General features: G+C 39.8%; 2 protein-coding genes across 2 annotated transcripts; both read left to right on the forward strand.

Annotated features, from left to right (window-relative positions):
- Nucleotides 1–5,518: 5,518 nt before the first annotated feature.
- On the forward strand, nt 5,519–9,057 carry tmem119b (transmembrane protein 119b). Its single transcript, XM_079525089.1, has 2 exons — nt 5,519–5,712; nt 7,152–9,057. The coding sequence occupies exon 2, from the start codon at nt 7,164–7,166 to the stop codon at nt 7,998–8,000; it is 837 nt and encodes a 278-aa protein (XP_079381215.1). The 5' UTR covers nt 5,519–5,712; nt 7,152–7,163; the 3' UTR covers nt 8,001–9,057.
- Nucleotides 9,058–17,828: 8,771 nt separating this feature from the next.
- LOC306939260 (chemerin-like receptor 1) lies at nt 17,829–19,109 on the forward strand. The gene has a single exon (XM_079523815.1). The coding sequence runs from the start codon at nt 17,831–17,833 to the stop codon at nt 18,863–18,865; it is 1,035 nt and encodes a 344-aa protein (XP_079379941.1). The 5' UTR covers nt 17,829–17,830; the 3' UTR covers nt 18,866–19,109.
- Nucleotides 19,110–19,306: the final 197 nt, after the last annotated feature.

Genomic DNA, 19,306 nt, shown 5'->3' on the forward strand with positions numbered 1-19,306 from the left:
GACCACAGTGAGACAGCCAGCCATCTGACCCCATCTGGAGCTCATAAAACAAACCAGCAGACCTCATCTGGATACTTGAAAGCCACACTCACTCGCAACAATGCGGGTATTCTTACAATACCGGCTACAACAAGCAGCAGTGTATCACTCTCAGCTGAAACAAGCAGCAGTGTATCACACTCAGCTGAAACAAGCAGCAGTGTATCACTCTCAGCTGAAACAAGCAGCAGTGTATCACTCTCAGCTGAAACAAGCAGCAGTGTATCACTCTCAGCTGAAATTGAAGACACAAGCAACACCCAAACCGCAGTGACTGCTGGAATGGTGTCCTCTCACACTCCTTTGAAAGTTCCAGAAACCATGAAACCCACAGTTCAGCCATTAAGTCGAGAAGAACCACTCATTACATCGCTTGGCCCATCTGCGATGACCTCTGCATCGAAGCTTGCTTCCCTGCTCCTTGGCTCAACCTCAAAGTCCTCCTTTACACCTACAGCCTCTACCACCACTTTCAGCAATGCTCCTACTAACTCAACATTAGTATCGATATCTTCCTACAGCAAAACCACTTCATGGCCTATAAAAATAACTGAAATGTCCACCAAAGCAGAGTTCTCCTCCTCTACATCTCACTCCCAGTCTTCTTCTATGAAGATATCACATTCATCAACAAAATTCCCTGTCACAATAACTCCATCTTCCAGTGCCACTGAAGGAACATCAACTTTGTCTCCCACTCCTACCTCCACCAAATCCTCTTCTACAAAGACAAAATCCCCTGTCACAAAAACTTCCACCACCACTGAAACAACATTGCCTTTTTCTGCAACATCTAACTCCACCACCAATTCCTCTGTGCCAGTATTCCCTCTGGTACCCAAGATGACCACCAAATCCTTCCCAACAGCTAGAACATCATTACCCCCCAATGAGAAACCCTCTGAGAAAGGGCTCCAGCCCTGCTCTACAAACCACCGTAGTGGTGTAGTTAACCAGTGCCTTATTGCCATTGCAGTACTGGCATTGATAGGCACTATCTTTATGGTTTCTACTGTTATCCTCTGCACCAAGCTGTCAGCCAGGAAGTATCGTTACCGCGTTACCAGGGAGTCTCAGCAAGGGACTGAGCTTGTGTGTATCTCTGGCTTGCTGCCTGAAAAGAATGGCACATATTGGAGAGACAAGGAGCAATGGAGCAATGGAGCCCTGCTGTCTAGTACCCTGCTGTCTAGCCCTGCTGAGTATGACAGTGATGGGGATATGGACGATAACCTCACTCTGAACAGTTTCCTTCCAGAAAATGACTCTGTTGTTTAGATTGCGTCAGAATTAAGCTGCATCAACAAACAATTTAAAGTGTGGTCACTGGTCAGACAGAGTATCTTATTGTCGGTATTTATAAGCCAAGCAGCAAGGACGTCGATCCCCTTTACAATGCGCTGGCTAGACTAGACTTCTGAGAGATGGGTTGCTGAGATGCACACCGAGCTGCCTTCTTTTTTTTAGTTTTAAGATATTTTTTTGCGGCTTACGCCTTTTATTGTTTTTTTGAAGGGACAGACAGTAGGCTGACAGGAAACGGGAGAGAGATGGGGGAAGACATGCAGTAAAGGCCGTGTCGGGCTCGGGAGTCGAACCCGCGGCACACTGCGACTGGATTACCAGTCGGGTGCCCAGACGGTTACGCCACCGCCTGGGCCACCGAGCTGCCTTCTGATCCCAGTGCATGTCTTATGCTGCGTTTCCACATAGCAGCCCAGCACTGTACCACATGCTTGTGCCACCCAAATATTATTTACAAACTTTTTTTTTTCCTGTATGGAGAAATGAAGACATCTTGTTTATACTGTATATTATATCGTTTCGGATGTCTGAATTGGGCATCGGTTCATCTGACCTCTGTGAATATAAAATTGTTTCAGCTCTTTGAATGTCTTCCTCTTCTGTCTGGTGTTGTTTGTTTGGCTAACCTACACACCCAACTCCAGGAAGGAAGAGACAAACCACAAAGACAGAACCGATCATATGTTACATTTCCGTGCTCGTTTACCATTAACGGTACTCAGTATTTGGTGTAGGTAGGACATCAAATGCAGTGTTAATTTGACAGGTTAATTTTTTATACTTTCAGAAATAACTTACCACCCTGGATTTTACTGTGTAGGGAATAGATTAGAGTGAATATGAAATTGGGTGAGAACAAAAATTAAAGAAATGTTTGGAACGTAGCTCATACTGAGCCCTGGTGGTATTTCACTTAACAGGAGACAGGAAGGCCATGTTTTCATTTGGTTTTGTAGTTCTTCATAGGCAGGTTTCATTATATAGAGACAACTTTTATGATGCTTAATGGAATGTGTGTGTGTGTGTGTGTGTGTGTGTGTGTGTGTGTGTGTGTGTGTGTGTGTGTGTGTGTGTGTGTGTGTGTGTGTGTGTGTGTGTGTGTGTGTGTGTGTGTGTGTGTGTGTGTGTGTGTGTGTGTGTGTGTGTGTGTGTGTGTGTGTGTGTGTGTGTGTGTGTGTGTGTGTGTGTGTGTGTGTGTGTGTGTGTGTGTGTGCGCGTGTGTGCGTGCGTGCGTGCGTGCAATTAAGATTGACCATACCATTATGAGACTAGAAAAAGTGCCCTTCTGGGCACAGGTCTCCACCAGGAGGATAGGACTGTGTGAGATGTTTGGCAAAATGTTTAGGAGTAATATAAAAATGTTTTTTTGTTTGTTAGTTTTTTGCAACAATTTTCTTCATTTTGTTGCGGAAATGCAGAGTGCCTGGTGGCACTATAATAGGCCAATGTGAAAAGGGTGCAATTTCTTCATACGCCTTTAATGGCAATTGGATGATTTGAGGCATTTTGTTCCAAAAATGTGTTTTGCAAAAATCAACCTGTTGGTGGCGCTATAACAGGCCAATGTGAAAAGGGTTCCTCAGCCTAGTAAGAAAATGTGTGAAAGATTTCACGTAAATTGTATGCTGCGTTCATGATTTGAGGCTTTTGTTCAAAACGGGGCAATCTTGCAAACTGTGAAAGCCAATTATAGCCAATTAGGATGGAATATGAAATATCGGACAGATCCGACTTGAGCACATGACCATAGAGATACTGTGTAACGATTTGTGAGATTTCTGGACAGAATCTGGAGGAGTAATATCAAAAAGTGTTTTACAAAAGTCGGCCTCCTGGTGGCGCTATAAAAGGCAGATGCGGAAAATGCAGGTCGAAGATTTGTCCTTGGCCTCTAGGGAGTGTGCATGCAACGTTTCACGCAGATCGGTGCAGTTTTAGGTAAAAGTGAAAAGCTGCCTCATGGTGGCGCTATAACAGGCCGTTCTGGAAAATGTGGGGCAGAGGTTCATCGTTGGCATCCAGGGAGTGTGTGTGCAAAGTTTGGCATCGACCGGGTTAACGGTGCCGGAGATTAGCTGGTAACAGACGGACGGAAGGACGGACGGACACACACACAGACTGAGTGCAAAACATACTCTCTCCCCATGCCTTCGGCCTGGTGGAGACAATAATGTTGATGGCCCAATTAGCTTAATGCTGAGATGAACAATTGCAAGTTTTTACATGTTAATTTTAGGGTAAATTCTCTTCTTCTAAAAAAAAACATAAAAAGAACACTGCTGCAGAGACCACAACTCATGACCCTGGGTACACAGATGTCTGGCTTCATGAAAGGCCTTTATTTATTCTTTGGCTCAAATTGATATTCACTTCCTTTCATTTGAAAAAGGAAACTAGGGATCTGGAGCCCATGTTTGAGGAAGAACACATGCCTCTTGCCTCTAGTTTCAGCTTTGTCTCATTAACATCATTAACACAACTTCAAAAGACTTAAAACATAAAAAGATTAAGCCAGAAAATAGCAGGCCTACAAGCTCACAACATGTCACAATACAATGTGTTATGTTCAACACTCAACATCATCGCATGGCGGAGTATAAATATTGAAGCATTATAATTGTTTGTTGTCTTTAGGTATCAATAGCCATATCAGTGCTTCAGTTTGGAAGTCTGATCAGCTATGTTGTTTACTTCACTCAGTCCTTTCCTGTCTAACTATTATAGTCTTAAAGTGAACTATACAAGGAAATGGTTGGTTATGTGCATTGAACGTGACCTACTTTTTAAGCCAGTTGCAAATATTGACCTTCTTGGCATTCTTGTGTATTGTGTACATTTTCTAAATGTGATTTTCCAAGGAGAGCAGATTCAACTCAATCAAATTAATATCGACCAGAACTTAGGAGACCAATAGACATGGAGAATGCATGACCTCATCTCATGGTCCTCTTCTTGACCATATAAAGTTAGACTTGTCTTGATTGATTGCAAACATTGTATACTTGCCAGATACACAAGCTAGAACTGCATTAGGCTACCTCTGAGTCTGCATACACAGACACACACATGCGCTCATAAACATACACACTCATTTTGACTTCCTTGCGCACATTCACTCTCCCCAAAGTGGTCACACATTGCTCATGTTTAATTCGATGCCTCTTTGTAGAACACCCTCCACATTGTTTGAAAGAACACCTTCAGCATGTGCCCTTCTCAATTCCACCTTTTCTGAGCTGGTATGGGGCTTATGTCTGAACAGGAAACATTAACTCTTTCCTGTGAGGGCTGGTCACTCTTAAGAGCTGCCTAACTATTTATACCAAGGCAGGTCGGCTGCAAGTCATCAGTGTCTCGTCTGTGTCGGAGACAAAGAGGTACAAAGTATGGACCACATTTTCAGTCAGAGGAGCCATATGATCATCCCTCATACAGAGTGTTCATTTGGATCCTGGCAGGTCCATCTGTATACACTCTGCGTTAAATGAACAGTCTGGATTGTGTTGTGTAGAAGTAGCTTACTGATGATGGGGGATGAAAAAGGAGATGTTGAAATGTCATCATCCATTTGCATTTGTGTAAAACAAAAATACTGTGCATTGTACAGTGTACTAATGCTCCTGCATGTGATGTCCTGACCCGAAGGATTTGTGAAATGAAATGAAATGATTACTATATTTACCCAGGGTATCTGGGCTAAGCTCAAAAACTTGTTTCCAGCCAGGCCCTGCTCATAGAACATTTCATCGTAGTGGTTCAATGCCTTGTTCAAGGGCACTTCAGCGGTCGTGATTTTTAACGTGTCGGACCGCTGATTCGAACTGGCGACCTTCCGGTATCAAGACCGCTCCGCAATCCGTTCGGCCACCGCTGCCACTTAAAGTACAAAATCCTTCAGGATATTACGTTATTATTTAAGTTATTACATCTGTCTTATACCCAAAACAGAGTTAACTATTGTTTAATTTCTCCTGTCTGTGTATTGTTTCTGGCATTGCCTACCCATGAGTTCCAGGACAGGAGAGCAGGAGAGTCCCCTGCCCCCACTGCGCCTCATAAACTCCTACCTAACAAGAACAATCTGTGTGTAGGCCAGAGCACAGCCACTCACTGTGGAACTGCAAGACATAGGGGGAGGAGAACATTGGAGAGGGAAGGAGGGATTTGTCTTCATGGCTAACAACTTCTTTTTGCACCACCATCCAGAGAAAGCCCCAGACTGAAATCTGAAACTGTACAAGTTACACGGTACAACAGACAAACGACTTTTCTTCCTTCTCCCTCAGTTCACTTTCCTAGACCATTTTCAACTGAACTCACAGTTCCAGAGTCCAGAGAAGACGCCTTTGTGTGTGGTGATATTTCGTGGTGAGTATAAATGGTTGATATTTCAAACTGCCTTTTCATTGTTGCTCTGTATTGTTTAGATTGTTTCCACTGAAGCTTTACACCAAAGTGTAACCACACATGATGTTAACTCACATGAGCACTATGTGGGATGACAGCATCAGTACGCCTTCAGCAATGTATTCAGTTCAGAGCAGAATATTTCAATTAAGCCTAAGTTTAATGTCAATTCAATTTCAGACTTTAAACTGGACCAAAGACAAAAGTTAAGTCATAGACTTAATATATTTCTACACACGTAAGCTATATTGTCATAACTTATTACTGCTTAGAAAATCATCAAGTCCAAAACTCAGCATATCAGAAATCACCAGACAATGAATGTGATTAATTCTTAAATGATTCATGACAGTGGTTCATTGCATGTTTGTACAGTATATGTGATGTGACAATATTAGTCCAGTGCGATCTCTTGCTGAGTGCTGAGCAGACCTTCCTGTGAGCCAGCTTGGACACAGATGGAATGGAAAAAGAATGAAGGGGTAGGATCTGTGGTTCTTAGACAGTCCCAGGAAAGTCCTCCTAATGACCCACACTACTATATCAAAATGAAAGCAGTGGTGTACAGTAAAGTAGCTAGTAGCTACATACATTTACTAAGTACTGTACTCAAGTACAATTTTGAGTTTTTTTTTTTTCCCTTTTTTTTCCTTTGGTGGAGTATTTCCGATTTTCAATACTTTTACTTACTCCACTACATCTCTGAGGAAAGTATTGTACTTTTACTCTACAATTATCTGAAACAACTTTAGTTACTAGTTACTTTGTAGATTTTGATTATTATTACAAAACACACTAACCAATTCAGCTATTATATTTCGGCCATTTGAAAATAGATCTACAAGTCGGCTTGTAGATCGGCTATTTTCAAGATTTTTTTACACATTTTGAACTTGTGAAATGGGACATTCTGTACATTGAGTACTTTTACTGTTAGCTTATTTTGACACACGATACTTTTGTATTTTTAATCAAGTAGCCTACATTTTTCATCAAGTAGCCTACAGGATTTTTACTTGTCACAGTGTATATATCTACATTGCAGTATTGATACTTTTACTTTAATAAAACGTGAATGCAGTGCTACTTCCATCACTGGATGAAAGCGCTGATCCTGCAACAGCATGTGTGCTCAGTTGATTGCGTAAATCTGAATTTAGTTTGAGTTCTGCACTTCTCAATTAGGCAGTTGTTCAGGGAATGCTTTATTTGAATTATTATTCTGAAATTAAATATATTTATATAATAAAATCTGCGGAAAAAAACCCCCAATGATATATTTTATTAACCATCCAATATTACTCAATTACTCAAAATGTTATTCCATCGTTGGTGCAAAGGAATAAAATAAAGCATCACCATAGCACAGATAATTTAGTGATGACATGTGTTATTTGCAGATCCTACATGGAATGATGTCCCTCATGGCGCTTCGCTTGATTGGTCTGTTTGTTGCTCTATGGTCCAGCAGCAGTTTGGCCACAACCCTCCCTTTCCACATTGCAGATGAGGGAAGTGCAGATACAGAGGGGCCAACTTCCTTGGTCCCCACTTCTTCACTACTGGCTACAACTAGCCCAGCCACTGAATACCAAACTACACTCCTGTATCAAGTTGCTGACTTCCTCCAGTCCAACTTACTCATTATTCTTGTTGGCACCACCCTTCTCGTTGTTATTCTCCTCATTATCTGTGGTGCAGTCTTCATGAGCCGCAGGCAAAAGGTCAATGCCTACTACCCTTCATCATTCCCCCCAAAAATGTATGTGGACCAGAGGGACAAGACTGGAGGTACCAAGCTATTTAATGAAGTGCCAGAAAAGCCATCTATTGGTCAGGAAAGTGGGCCATTGGACTCTCGAAAACAGTTACAGGCAGATATTATGAGGGTGGCTAAAAACCTACGGACACCAAACAAAACTCCTGTTGATGAGAGTGAGGCAAAGGACTCCAGTCAGAAAGCAGCAGAGCATAGTCCTGAAGACAGTGAAAGAGATAACAGCCTTCTGGACAGCCATACACCTGAGAAACACGTGCAATGTGAGCTGTCAGATTGGGAAGTGGCTGGAGCAGCCATCAGCCCAGAGATGCCTCTGATCCCTCAAGAACAGGCATGCCTAGAGAGAGATGTCTCAGATGAGTCTGCATCTGTTGCCTCACAAGTTCACCAGGACCAACGTCCCACATCAATTCACAAAGACTCTCCTCCTGTGCTTCAGTTGATCACAGGAGAAAAAACTGCTTTCTAGCAAAGGATACTTATTTTTCAGTTCCATTTGGAATCGACCACAGACTATTTTACAACAATAGTACAACAACATGACAGCTCTGTAAATATTTTCTATTTTGACATACAACAGGACAGACTTTGAGATTTTTTTGATTCATGGATCAAATTCATGGGTCAAAAAAATAATAGCTGTTACAATCTTTGGATGAAGACAAGGTGAGACGGCAAGAAGAAGATATGATTTGTAAGCATAATGAATATTTACATTGTCCTGTCACATGCAGGACAATGCATTAGTGACATCAGATCACGTGTCCCTATCCAAATCTGTTCTCCAATAGCCTTTTCTTTTCTTTGTACAGAATGGTAATGGGTTTGTTGGGAATGGGAATGTTTCTTAAGCCCTAACCACACAAAAGGGTCAAGACGGTTTTAGCGTTGTCCCTGCGGTGTGATATGTCCTGTTGCACGTTGACCCTAGTGATTCAACGCATTGGCCCAAACCACACCAAGGGGTCAAGACGGCGTTAACTCCTTGCAACCGTTTGGACCCAAGGAGTTACATGGTGACCCTTTGGTGTGGTTAGGGCTTGTAAACTACCTAAACATCCTCACTGACAGCTGGAAATCGGTTCGAAACAGAATTAATTTTGTACCTTTATAGCTATAGCCTGTTGATCATGGATTGAAAAACAATTGTGGTTGTGTAGAACAAGATGAATCTAGTGTTCAGTTACTGTCAGTAAAACATAAGCAGTAAAGATTATTATATATACCATTTACTGGACATGCTCAATATAAACTAGGGCTGGGCAATATATTGATATCGATAATGTAATATGAGATTAGATATCGTCTGGGATTTTGGATATAATTCTGTGCTATGATGTAAATGATGTATTTTCCTGGTTTTAATTGTTTTGGCCTTAATTTTATACTTTCAAAAGTGTTAAATATTAAATGTTTAAAAACAAGAAACAGATGTACAAGCTCACAGTACAAGTAGTGCATGATGGCGAGTTAAGAGCTTTTAGATCAATTTCTGCTATTTATTAAATTGTTAAAAAAAGGTGATATTAGATTTTATCCACATTGCCCAGCCCCAATATAAACTGTTCAAGAAAAAGAATCCAATGAAAAAGAACATGCACAACAGTATGATTAGCTGCTGATCCCACCATTCCGAACAAAAGAAAATTGTTACACTCTCCAGCTTCATTTTAGATTCAGATTTATTTTATTTACTCTTAAGTTCAGAGAATTCAGGAAAAACAGACAATATTGTTGAGACAAGTATTGGTATAGGTTCCCAAAGATGCATTTCTATAATCTTAGTTGCAACCGCCAACCAATTGGTCCCTATATATTCAATCAATATTTACCACTACTGCTTCAAGACATTCTTAAAGTTGCAACATACGTATGCTTGCTCTCTGAGGTAAGGCATGACTTTGTACTAGGGGTGTAACGATACATTTTAACAGCGATTTTTCGATAGACCAATTGTAGCTATATGGAATGGAAAAGTGATTAAATACATCTTTTTCTTTTTTCTTCTGAAAATTCCTAAATACAATGCACAAGTACTTAGTATTGATTAAATTGATTATTTCCATTGCAAAACGATTCAATAACGATTATTTCCATTGCAAAAGGATACGATACAAAGGATACGATACGATATTTGTTGTTTACATATCGATATACTTTGTTTTCTTTTTTATTAAAATCGATATTTCGATACAGTTACTACATCGTTACACCCCTACTTTGTACCAATCACCCGATCATTGTGCGTTTATGTGACAGGCTAAGAAAGGGTTAGAACCAGGGTGCCACAGGGATTAAATAATACTGTGCTGTCTAAATGTGGTTCAGGGTGTATGTGTGCTAAACGTGTGCATGAATAATATAGCAAGCTTTCTCTTCTTGGCAGTAGAATGCATGACGCAGTGTTCCTTTTAGTTGCTGGCTGTGACTGCCCCCTGCTGGTCTTCCTGCTGTTTCATACGATAATCAGCCAGGGCAGCCTTAATAGCATCTTCTGCAAGCACTGGAAAGGAGCAAATACAAACCTGAATGATACTAGAACAGAATACAGCCACTATATGTGGGTGTATAACTTATAAACATTGAAATGTTTAAGAAATCAAATGAGCACACCCAGATTCAGACTTACTAGAGCAGTGAAGCTTGACTGGTGGAAGACTGAGTTCTTTGGCAATATCTGTGTTCTTTATTGTCAAGGCTTCCTCCACCTGTACAAAAGAGGTTACATAAACTACACAATCAATTCCATTGTGTGTGTGTGTGTGTGTGTGTGTGTGTGTGTGTGTGTGTGTGTGTGTGTGTGTGTGTGTGTGTGTGTGTGTGTGTGTGTGTGTGTGTGTGTGTGTGTGTGTGTGTGTGTGTGTGTGTGTGTGTGTGTGTGTGTGTGTGTGTGTGTGTGTGTGTGTGTGTGTGTGTGTGTGTGTGTGTGTGTGTGTGCTCGTGCTCACAGATTTGCCTTTCACCCATTCTGTCACCAGGGAGCTTGAGGCAATGGCAGAGCCACAGCCGAATGTCTTAAACCTGGCATCCACAATCTTCCCTTCATCATTCACCTCGATCTGTTGAATAAAGTCTTGTTTTACTATACATAATTGTTATCTAATATACATGTACAGTGTACACAATAATCTTTCCAATGTTTGAAAAGAATAGTGACAATTCGTTTTTGATGACTGAACACTGAACAGGTTGCTAAAATATATTTTCGCATCACATTTTTTCATGAATAGCCTGAATCAAAATAAAAAAATGCCTAAATTACCAATGTTAGTGCCAGATTACACACACCAATAGGTAACGTGCCACTGGATATAAAAGGGCCATGTTGTCCGTGGAAATTTGTTCATGATTTTGAAAAGCTTATGCGACCTCATACAGAAATCAAGCACATCCAGATGTACTGTAGATTTAATATTTAAAGAATCTGTATTTAGAAGAGAAACCTTGAATATGATATTTATCAAGATAAATAATTAAAGAAATACCTGAAGTTTCATCACATCACCACAAGCTGGAGCCCCCACCAAGCCTGTACCAACATTCCTGGAGTTCTTGTCCAATTTTCCAACATTCCTTGGGTTCTCATAATGATCCACCACCTTGGGACAGTGGATAGGGAAGACATTCTCTTATAACCCTATTTTTGGATTTCTTTTTTCAAATTTAGGCTTGAAAATAACAAATTGACAAGCAATGTGACACATTGTGAGCCTGTAGAGTGTAGAGTGACGCGATGCATCACATGACAAATAGTGGTTATAAAACTGCCCTTTGTGTAGCCCCTTCTTGAGGCTATATAGGCTACCGTCCAGTGATGACAAATTACAGGATGCTACTGCTGCAGTTGTGAAACTAGCATTGTTTAAGGGGAAACTGAAACACTAGTATAGAGGATTCCATTATCTGCTGTAGTTATTTGTCCTCCGTCCGAACTTACCCTCTCCCCCAGTTTCTGCTGAGTCATTCTGAAAACAGTGCTGCAACTTTGCAGGATATTTATGCTTATGACACAAACATAATGATGGGCAAATCTTTCTGCATTGTTAAATGCACATGTTATGTACACAGCACTAACCTTAGTATTGTCAGTTGATGCTGATAGCTAAATTGTGTATGAAAATACATATCCCAAAACTCTTCATTAGGTTGAACAAATGATAATACAAGGCAACCCGTCTCAATTTACATACATGAATCGACTTTACTGAGGGGAATATTAAACAACATTGGTAATCTAGAGATATAGATAGATTAGTAATTTGTTTCTAAATCTATATGTAATCTAATTACAGTAGCTTGCTGCATCATCTGATCACCCAATGTTTGGCTACAACTTAATTATTAGCCCTATATGCATGTATCAGTTGATGTTGGGTGAGTAAGGTCTCAGTAGCACTGCAATGTTATGTTGCACTGAATATTAAACTATGGATTATCAAAGCATGCATACTTATAGTAGTATTAGAAGCAAAGGACTTTCTAACATGTAGCCTAAAGATTTCTGATGAATACAGATTATAGGCTATTTGATAGTTATTAAAATAATAATCATTACTGCCTTGAATTTCCCTGTCTGCAATAGTTTTTTTTAATCCCTAAACTTTCATGAAGACAATTCACCATGTATGTAGGCTAATGCTATATGAGATTGAAATACACTGCGTAAGCCTATATGACATGTTGCATCATTTGGCCGAGACCTAAAGTCATCATGGATGGTTCTTTTAACTGAATCATGTTGATAAAGCCATCACATTTGTGGAAGAAGAAGACATTATTCTGGTTCAAAGCAGTGTGCCATATATTATAGCACCAATAACAGCTGTTTTGTGGCTGCCAAATGGAATTATCGGTCTAAACGAAATAATTCCATACTTCCACCGGTTTAACTCCGAATGCGAACGAAAATAAAAGCCTGGATACCGAGGCTAATACCTAGGTTTAAATGTCCTGTCAAATGACATTGACCGTAACAAGCGGTTGTTGTCTTTGTCTTCTTCACAGTGCGTGAGTGCGACAACAAAAACAAATGTCACAACAACGTTATAATGTAATAGGTTTACCTTCTGATGGTAACAGCACTGGGCAATATATTCCGGAACAGAAACTCTACTCCTAAGAAAAACAAGAGGACTGATGCACTTCTTCGCGAGTACCCCCGCCATGTTTATCAAAATATTGTGTAAGTGACGCACTTTCCTGAATGTCTGCGCACTATGGAGACACCGACCGCTCAGTGCTCAGCTAGTCAGCTTGCTTGGCTGTTGGCTTCCATTGACTGTGTGTGATTGGCTAGTGCGCGCCAGTGAGGGAAATTTTAAAGGAGTAGCCTATGTATTTGGCTGCAGAACCCAGTTTGTGCCATATGGCAAGCCGTTTTAACTTTTAATCGAACCACGCTGCTGTCTGTAATATATGTTTTAGATATCCAAAACCACATTTCTCCTAGTCAAAACTGCACTCTCACTAGTAATAATTGTAATTAAAGATATCCATAGTAACATTCTTACTAGTAGAAATTGTATTTCAAGATATCTAGAATTCAGTTCTTCCTAGTAACAATTAACGTTTTGGATATCTACAAAGACATTCCTCCTATCAACAACTGTCATTTCAGATATCCATAACCTCATTCTTCCTAGGAGGAATGACGTCACGTTTCCCATTCATGTGTATGGGGCTTTTAGTTTCAGATATCTGTAACTGCATTCTGGATATCTAGAATCAACATTCTGGATATCTACAATTGAATTCTTACTAGGAGAAACTACTATTTCGGATATCTACAATGCAATTCTTACTAGGAGAAACTACCATTTCAGATATCCAAAATTACATTTGTACTAGTCATAATATGAATTGTGGATATCCATAATTCGATTTCTACTAGTCACAATGTATTTTTGGATATACAAAATGTAGTTATGGATGTCTGGAATGTTTTTTATTTATTTTGGATATCTGAAATTGCAGTTTCTCCTAGTAAGAATTGCATTGTAGATATATTAAATGGTAGTTTCTCCTAGTACGAATTGTATTGTAGATATCTGAAATGGTAGTTTCTCCTAGTAAGAATTAATTGTAGATATCCATAATGTGGATTTTAGATATCCAGAATGCAGTTATAGATATCTGAAACTAATACACATGCAAGCCGTTTTAACCTTTAATAGCTAGACTGGATATGTATTCCAGATATCTGTAATTCAGTTCTTCCTAGTCAAAACTAACGTTTCAGATATCCACAATGGAATTCCTCCTATCCAAAACTGTAATTTAAGATATCCACAATGACTTCTTCCTATCCAGAATTTCCATTTCAGATATCCATAACCTCATTCTTCCTAGGAGAAATGACATCGCTTTTTCCATTCATGTGTATTGGGCTTTTGGTTTCAGATATCCATAATTGCATTCTGGATATCTAAAATCCACATTATGGATATCTACAATGAATTCTTAATAGGAGAAACTACCATTTAATATATCTACAATGCAATTCTTACTAGGAGAAACTACCATTTCAGATATCCAAAATTAAAAGAAAACATTCCAGACATCCATAATTACATTTTGTATATCCAAAAATGCATTGTGACTAGTAGAAATCGAATCATGGATATCCACAATTCATATTATGACTAGTACAAATGTAATTTTGGATATCTGAAATGGTAGTTTCTCCTAGTAAGAATTGCATTGTAGATATCCGAAATAGTTTCTCCTAGTAATTGTAGATATCCAGAATGTTGATTCTAGATATCCAGAATGCAGTTACAGATATCTGAAACTAAAAGCCCCATACACATGAATGGGAAACGTGACGTCATTCCTCCTAGGAAGAATGAGGTTATGGATATCTGAAATGACAGTTGTTGATAGGAGGAATGTCATTGTAGATATCCAAAACGTTAATTGTTACTAGGAAGAACTGAATTCTAGATATCTTGAAATACAATTTCTACTAGTAAGAATGTTACTATGGATATCTTTAATTACAATTACTAGTGAGAATGCAGTTTTGACTAGGACAAATGTGGTTTTGGATATCTAAAACATATGTTACAGACAGGAGGGTGGTTCTATTAAAAGTTCAAATGGCTTGCCATAAAAGTGATGTCATTTCTCCTAGGAAGAATGGCGTTATGGATATATGAAATGGCAATTCTGGATAGGAAGAATGTCATTGTGGATATCTTAAATTACAGTTTTGGATAGGAGGAATGTCATTGTGGATATCTGAAACGTTAGTTTTGACTAGGAAGAACTAAATTACAGATATCTGGAATACACATCCAGTCTAGCTATTAAATGTTAAAACGGCCTGCCATAGTGCCATGCAAGATTTGTGTTGTTAAAACGTTTCACACACACACACGCACGCACGCACGCACGCACACACACACACACACACACACACACTGGATGTCTACAAAACATTCTCCCACCTGCAAACTGCACAAATAAAGGACACTCATACACCCAAGCCCTAAAACATCCCAGCTAAACACCAAGACAAATGTAGACCATCATTTTTCTTTGTTACTTTTAGTTTTATAGGCATTTTAAAAGGCATATATAGGCATACAAAAAATATATATAGTATTATTATTATGTATTATTATTATTATTATTATTTTCAGGTAAACACGCTTTCAAAACTACTACGCATCTCAGTGGTATCTTAGGGGAAATCATATTGCTTACTGTTAGGTGGGGCTGCAGAAACCATGTACAGACAAAGAAACAGGAATAGAGTGTATGCACGTGACATCATCACCAATTACCATACCCGGAAGTTATGCGGGAATGCCTACTGAGTGCCTTGACAGCCCATACATCTTCTTTTCACATTTTTTTCCGTGTTACTTCTGACATTCACTCCTACCCCACAAGGCAAAGAGATGATTTTGAATTACCCCATTGTCGCACTTCCAAACATCAATCTTTCATCAAATTTAGAGGCCCTCATCTATGGAATTCCCTAGATGTGTAACAGGTTTTTTGGGAGAGTTGTTACTACTCTAAGTTCGGACTCCAGTTCACACCAATACAGAGTAAATGACGACACAATAGGGGTAGAGTATAAAAGTACAAAATCCTTTTATTATAATCTAGGCATATGAATTCATTCAACAGTACAATAATTAAATGCAAGGGTACCCTCTTTTAAAACAAAACAATAATAAACCACTTCATCAATAAATCACTTAATCAGCATTTAAAATAGCAAGCAGCAATTGATAAAACTGTAGGGAGAGAGTCAGTGAGTCAGGGGAGTTAGAAATACCACAGTCCAGTCCAGTAGTGAATCCGATCCGGGTTTTGCGCCTCGCCACAGCCGTGACGAGCCAGCTAGTTAAGTTCAGTTCGATCCACACTGTCCAGTCCGGGACTTCCGCGTCGCCGCTGTCCGGGCGCACTGACGCTCAGCTGTTGGACAAGGAGAACGACGTAATGAGTGACAGCCCTCACAACCGGCACTTTCAACTTTGACAACACACGCAGGCTAGCGTTATTACTTTCCTTTAAAAAGGAGTAGGATGAGCATATCATTAATCAATCTCTGGGCTGCTCCACCGCCGTCACAACATCTGGCTGGCTCCAGCACTTCAACACAGAAACGGGAACTCGAATCACTTTACTGTCACACTTAGAGCCTTAACCCACGAACTCAATAGCACGGAGGAATATAGTTACTTTCCTTAATTCAGATGATAGAGAGCGTTGACATTGCAGAGTGATCAATCTCAGCGACGTGGAGGAGGCGATGAGGACATCGGACCCACGGTGTGGTCGAGAGGAGGAGAGGAGTCTGGTCCGCGGGCACAGCGTGGAGAGACGATGAGATATTTAATCTGGCCTACAACATGTAGGGAGAAGAGGACAGAGAGAGAGGTCTGGCGTGATCCGACGACGGCGGCAGCAGGCACTGTCTGAGCAGAGAGAGCGTGCTGAGGTGGGATCTGGGTGGACCTTTTATTTGGGCGTGGAGTTTTCACTGGCGAATGAATGTCTTGACTCAGTCTGTGTCTGATAGGCTGCACACGCCTCGGTTAGAGCACCTGACAGGTAAACAATACTGTGGCATAATGTTCATTGTCCATCGCTATCATAGCGCACGGCACTCATCAAATATAACACAGAAATGAAACACAGCATGCATAATCAAAATGAAACTCAAAATATAAATAAAGCAATAAAACACAATATAACGTTAACCATCCATCATGCTGCTCTACATGGCCCTGTGCATTCTGTGACATTAAACCAGATGTCATTCTCCACTCTATGACAGATGCTTCACTTAAATCCTCATTATCCTTGCCAATATTCAAAAAACATCTAAAGAAATATCTTATTTCTTCCTCTCTGTAGATTACATGATTTACTTTGATGTGTTATATTTTCTTTTGTGTGTTTGTTGTATTGTTTATTTCCCTTTTTTGTGCAGTCTGTGTTTTTATTTCTTTATTGCACAGCTGCCCCCCTTTGCCAACTTGTAGACTTTTGTATTGTTCTTAATGAATTTTTAATCTGTTTAAATCAACGACCTCTTCCATACAGGAAAGGATTCCAAATAAGCCAGCTGGCTTCTTCCCTTCCTTGCATTGTATTTCTGTTCTTTGATATGTTATTTTTTGTACTACGTGCTAAATAAATAAACCTAAAACCTAAACAAATAAACCTAAACCCATACATCCAAACAGAAAAGTCTTATTTGATTGCATTAAATTACTTTAAACAACATTAAATTCACCTCACTCACTTTGCCACTCGATCTGCCATTCACTTTCTGCATGCGCATATCCTCGGCAGAAGTGAAAGAGACAGTAATATATTAGTATGAACAGTTGTTTTGAAAAGGTGTTCAATTTGTAAACGACAGGAATGTTGTTTTAACAGTGATTTCTCTGTTGTTGTTATTGTCGTCCCCCCCCCCCCCAAAAAATAAATAAATATATAGTCCAACATGGTCTCAAGGTGTGAAGATCTGAAGATAATTCAACTAGAAAAGGGCTATAAATGATAAATTGCGCAAGTTACCAACCTCCAGAAGCAGAAGTTACAAGTAGCACACATTTAGGGAGATTCTATAAGCACAGCACAGATTCTAAGCACACAGTGTAGTGGTAGCTGCCTTTCACATTGATTACATTGTGTACAGTAAGGTGAGTTCTCTGGCTAATGAAAATTATATTTGAAACCTATATGTTGTGAGGGCCGTATGATTATTATAATTGTGTATGTTCCTATGTATTTACAAGTTCTGTTCTATACCTTAGGAGAAGTAAATACATGGAGGGATTGCAAGACTATGAAGATTATGAAGATTATGTTTCAGACAATGGAACCAATTTCAACTCATCTTCAGGTGTCATGGATCTCAGTAGCATTAAGTCATTTTGGACTGATGTTCTTCTGGTAGCAATCAATGTCATTATATCCATGATTGGATTTGGAGGAAATGCTTTGGTCATTTGGATGTCTGGCTGGAAAATGAAAAGGACTGTCAACACTACCTGGTACCTCAGTTTGGCCATCTCAGACTTTGTGTTCTGTGCCTGTCTACCCTTGGATACGATCTATGCTGCCACTTCAAACTGGATTTTTGGAGTGGCGTTGTGTAAGCTGACCTCCTTTGCTTTGTTTCTCAACATGTTCAGCAGTGTCTTCCTGTTGGTTATGATTAGCATTGATCGCTGTATTATCATTACATTCCCTGTGTGGGCACAGAACCACCGGACACTGGACAAGGCATGTGGAATGGTGGTCCTCATCTGGACCTTCTCTGCAGCCCTGGCATTACCTGCACTGGTCTATAGACAAACCAAAGTCCATGGGTCTGTCACACAGTGCTACACTGAGTACAAGTCTGTCTCTAGACACAAGGCAGTGGCTCTGATTCGATTCCTTTGTGGGTTTCTGGTTCCTTTTCTGGTGATTGTTTTTTGCTGCTTAGTTCTGTGTATGAAGCTGAGAAATATAACCATCAAGTCTACAAAGCCTTACAGAGTCATGGCTGCACTCATCCTGTCCTTTTTCATCTGTTGGGTTCCTTATCACACCTTTGTTCTAGTTGAGTTTGACTTACGTCCACACAACCTGGAAGTAATTAAAACTGGGCTAAAGGTGGGAGGCACTCTGGCTGCAGCAAACAGCTTCATGAATCCAATTATCTATGTGTTCATTGGTAATGAATTTAAGAAAACCTTCAAGCGGTCTTTCATGTCGAAGATAGAAAATGCAATGGCAGATGATGGTCGCACAGTTGCCCCAAACAACTCTAGGTCTAATCGCTCTTTTCAACTCAGAACCGTAAACCATATTTGATGATCAATGACGATACATCAATATTGTCAGTTACTGGGAAGTCGGAGGTCAAGAAATTGCACAGAAAATGGGGAGAAGTGTACCGGAGAGAGTCATCAAATCAAAATCATTAAATGTGCTTATGTGCCCATATATAATCGCATGTGTCTGAAGTTTTCTGAAGTCTGTATCTTGGCTTCAATTTGAATAGAGGAATCAGAAGAGACTTTAATATAGGCCTACTTTTATAAAAGTAAATGTATTAATGTTTGCCATTTACAAAAAATATATCAAATAAAATTAGAAAGCATCTATCTTGTCTGCATGGGAGTTTTTCAGGAAGTGAAAATGGAGGTTAAGTGGACATTTTGTGGTCTATTGAGAAATCTGGTAATCTGTTAATGTCGAGGCCCCCTTGCTTAGTGGCGACATCACAAGCCAAACTCCTGACTTTGCGTTCAC

Source organism: Electrona antarctica, assembly GCF_951216825.1.
Source record: "Electrona antarctica genome assembly, chromosome: 16".
NCBI lineage: Eukaryota > Metazoa > Chordata > Actinopteri > Myctophiformes > Myctophidae > Electrona > Electrona antarctica.

Excerpts from the sequence above, each read along its gene's own strand:
- tmem119b (XM_079525089.1), top strand. The coding sequence starts at position 7,164 with ATGATGTCCCTCATGGCGCTTCGCTTGATTGGTCTGTTTGTTGCTCTA.
- LOC306939260 (XM_079523815.1), top strand. The coding sequence starts at position 17,831 with ATGGAGGGATTGCAAGACTATGAAGATTATGAAGATTATGTTTCAGAC.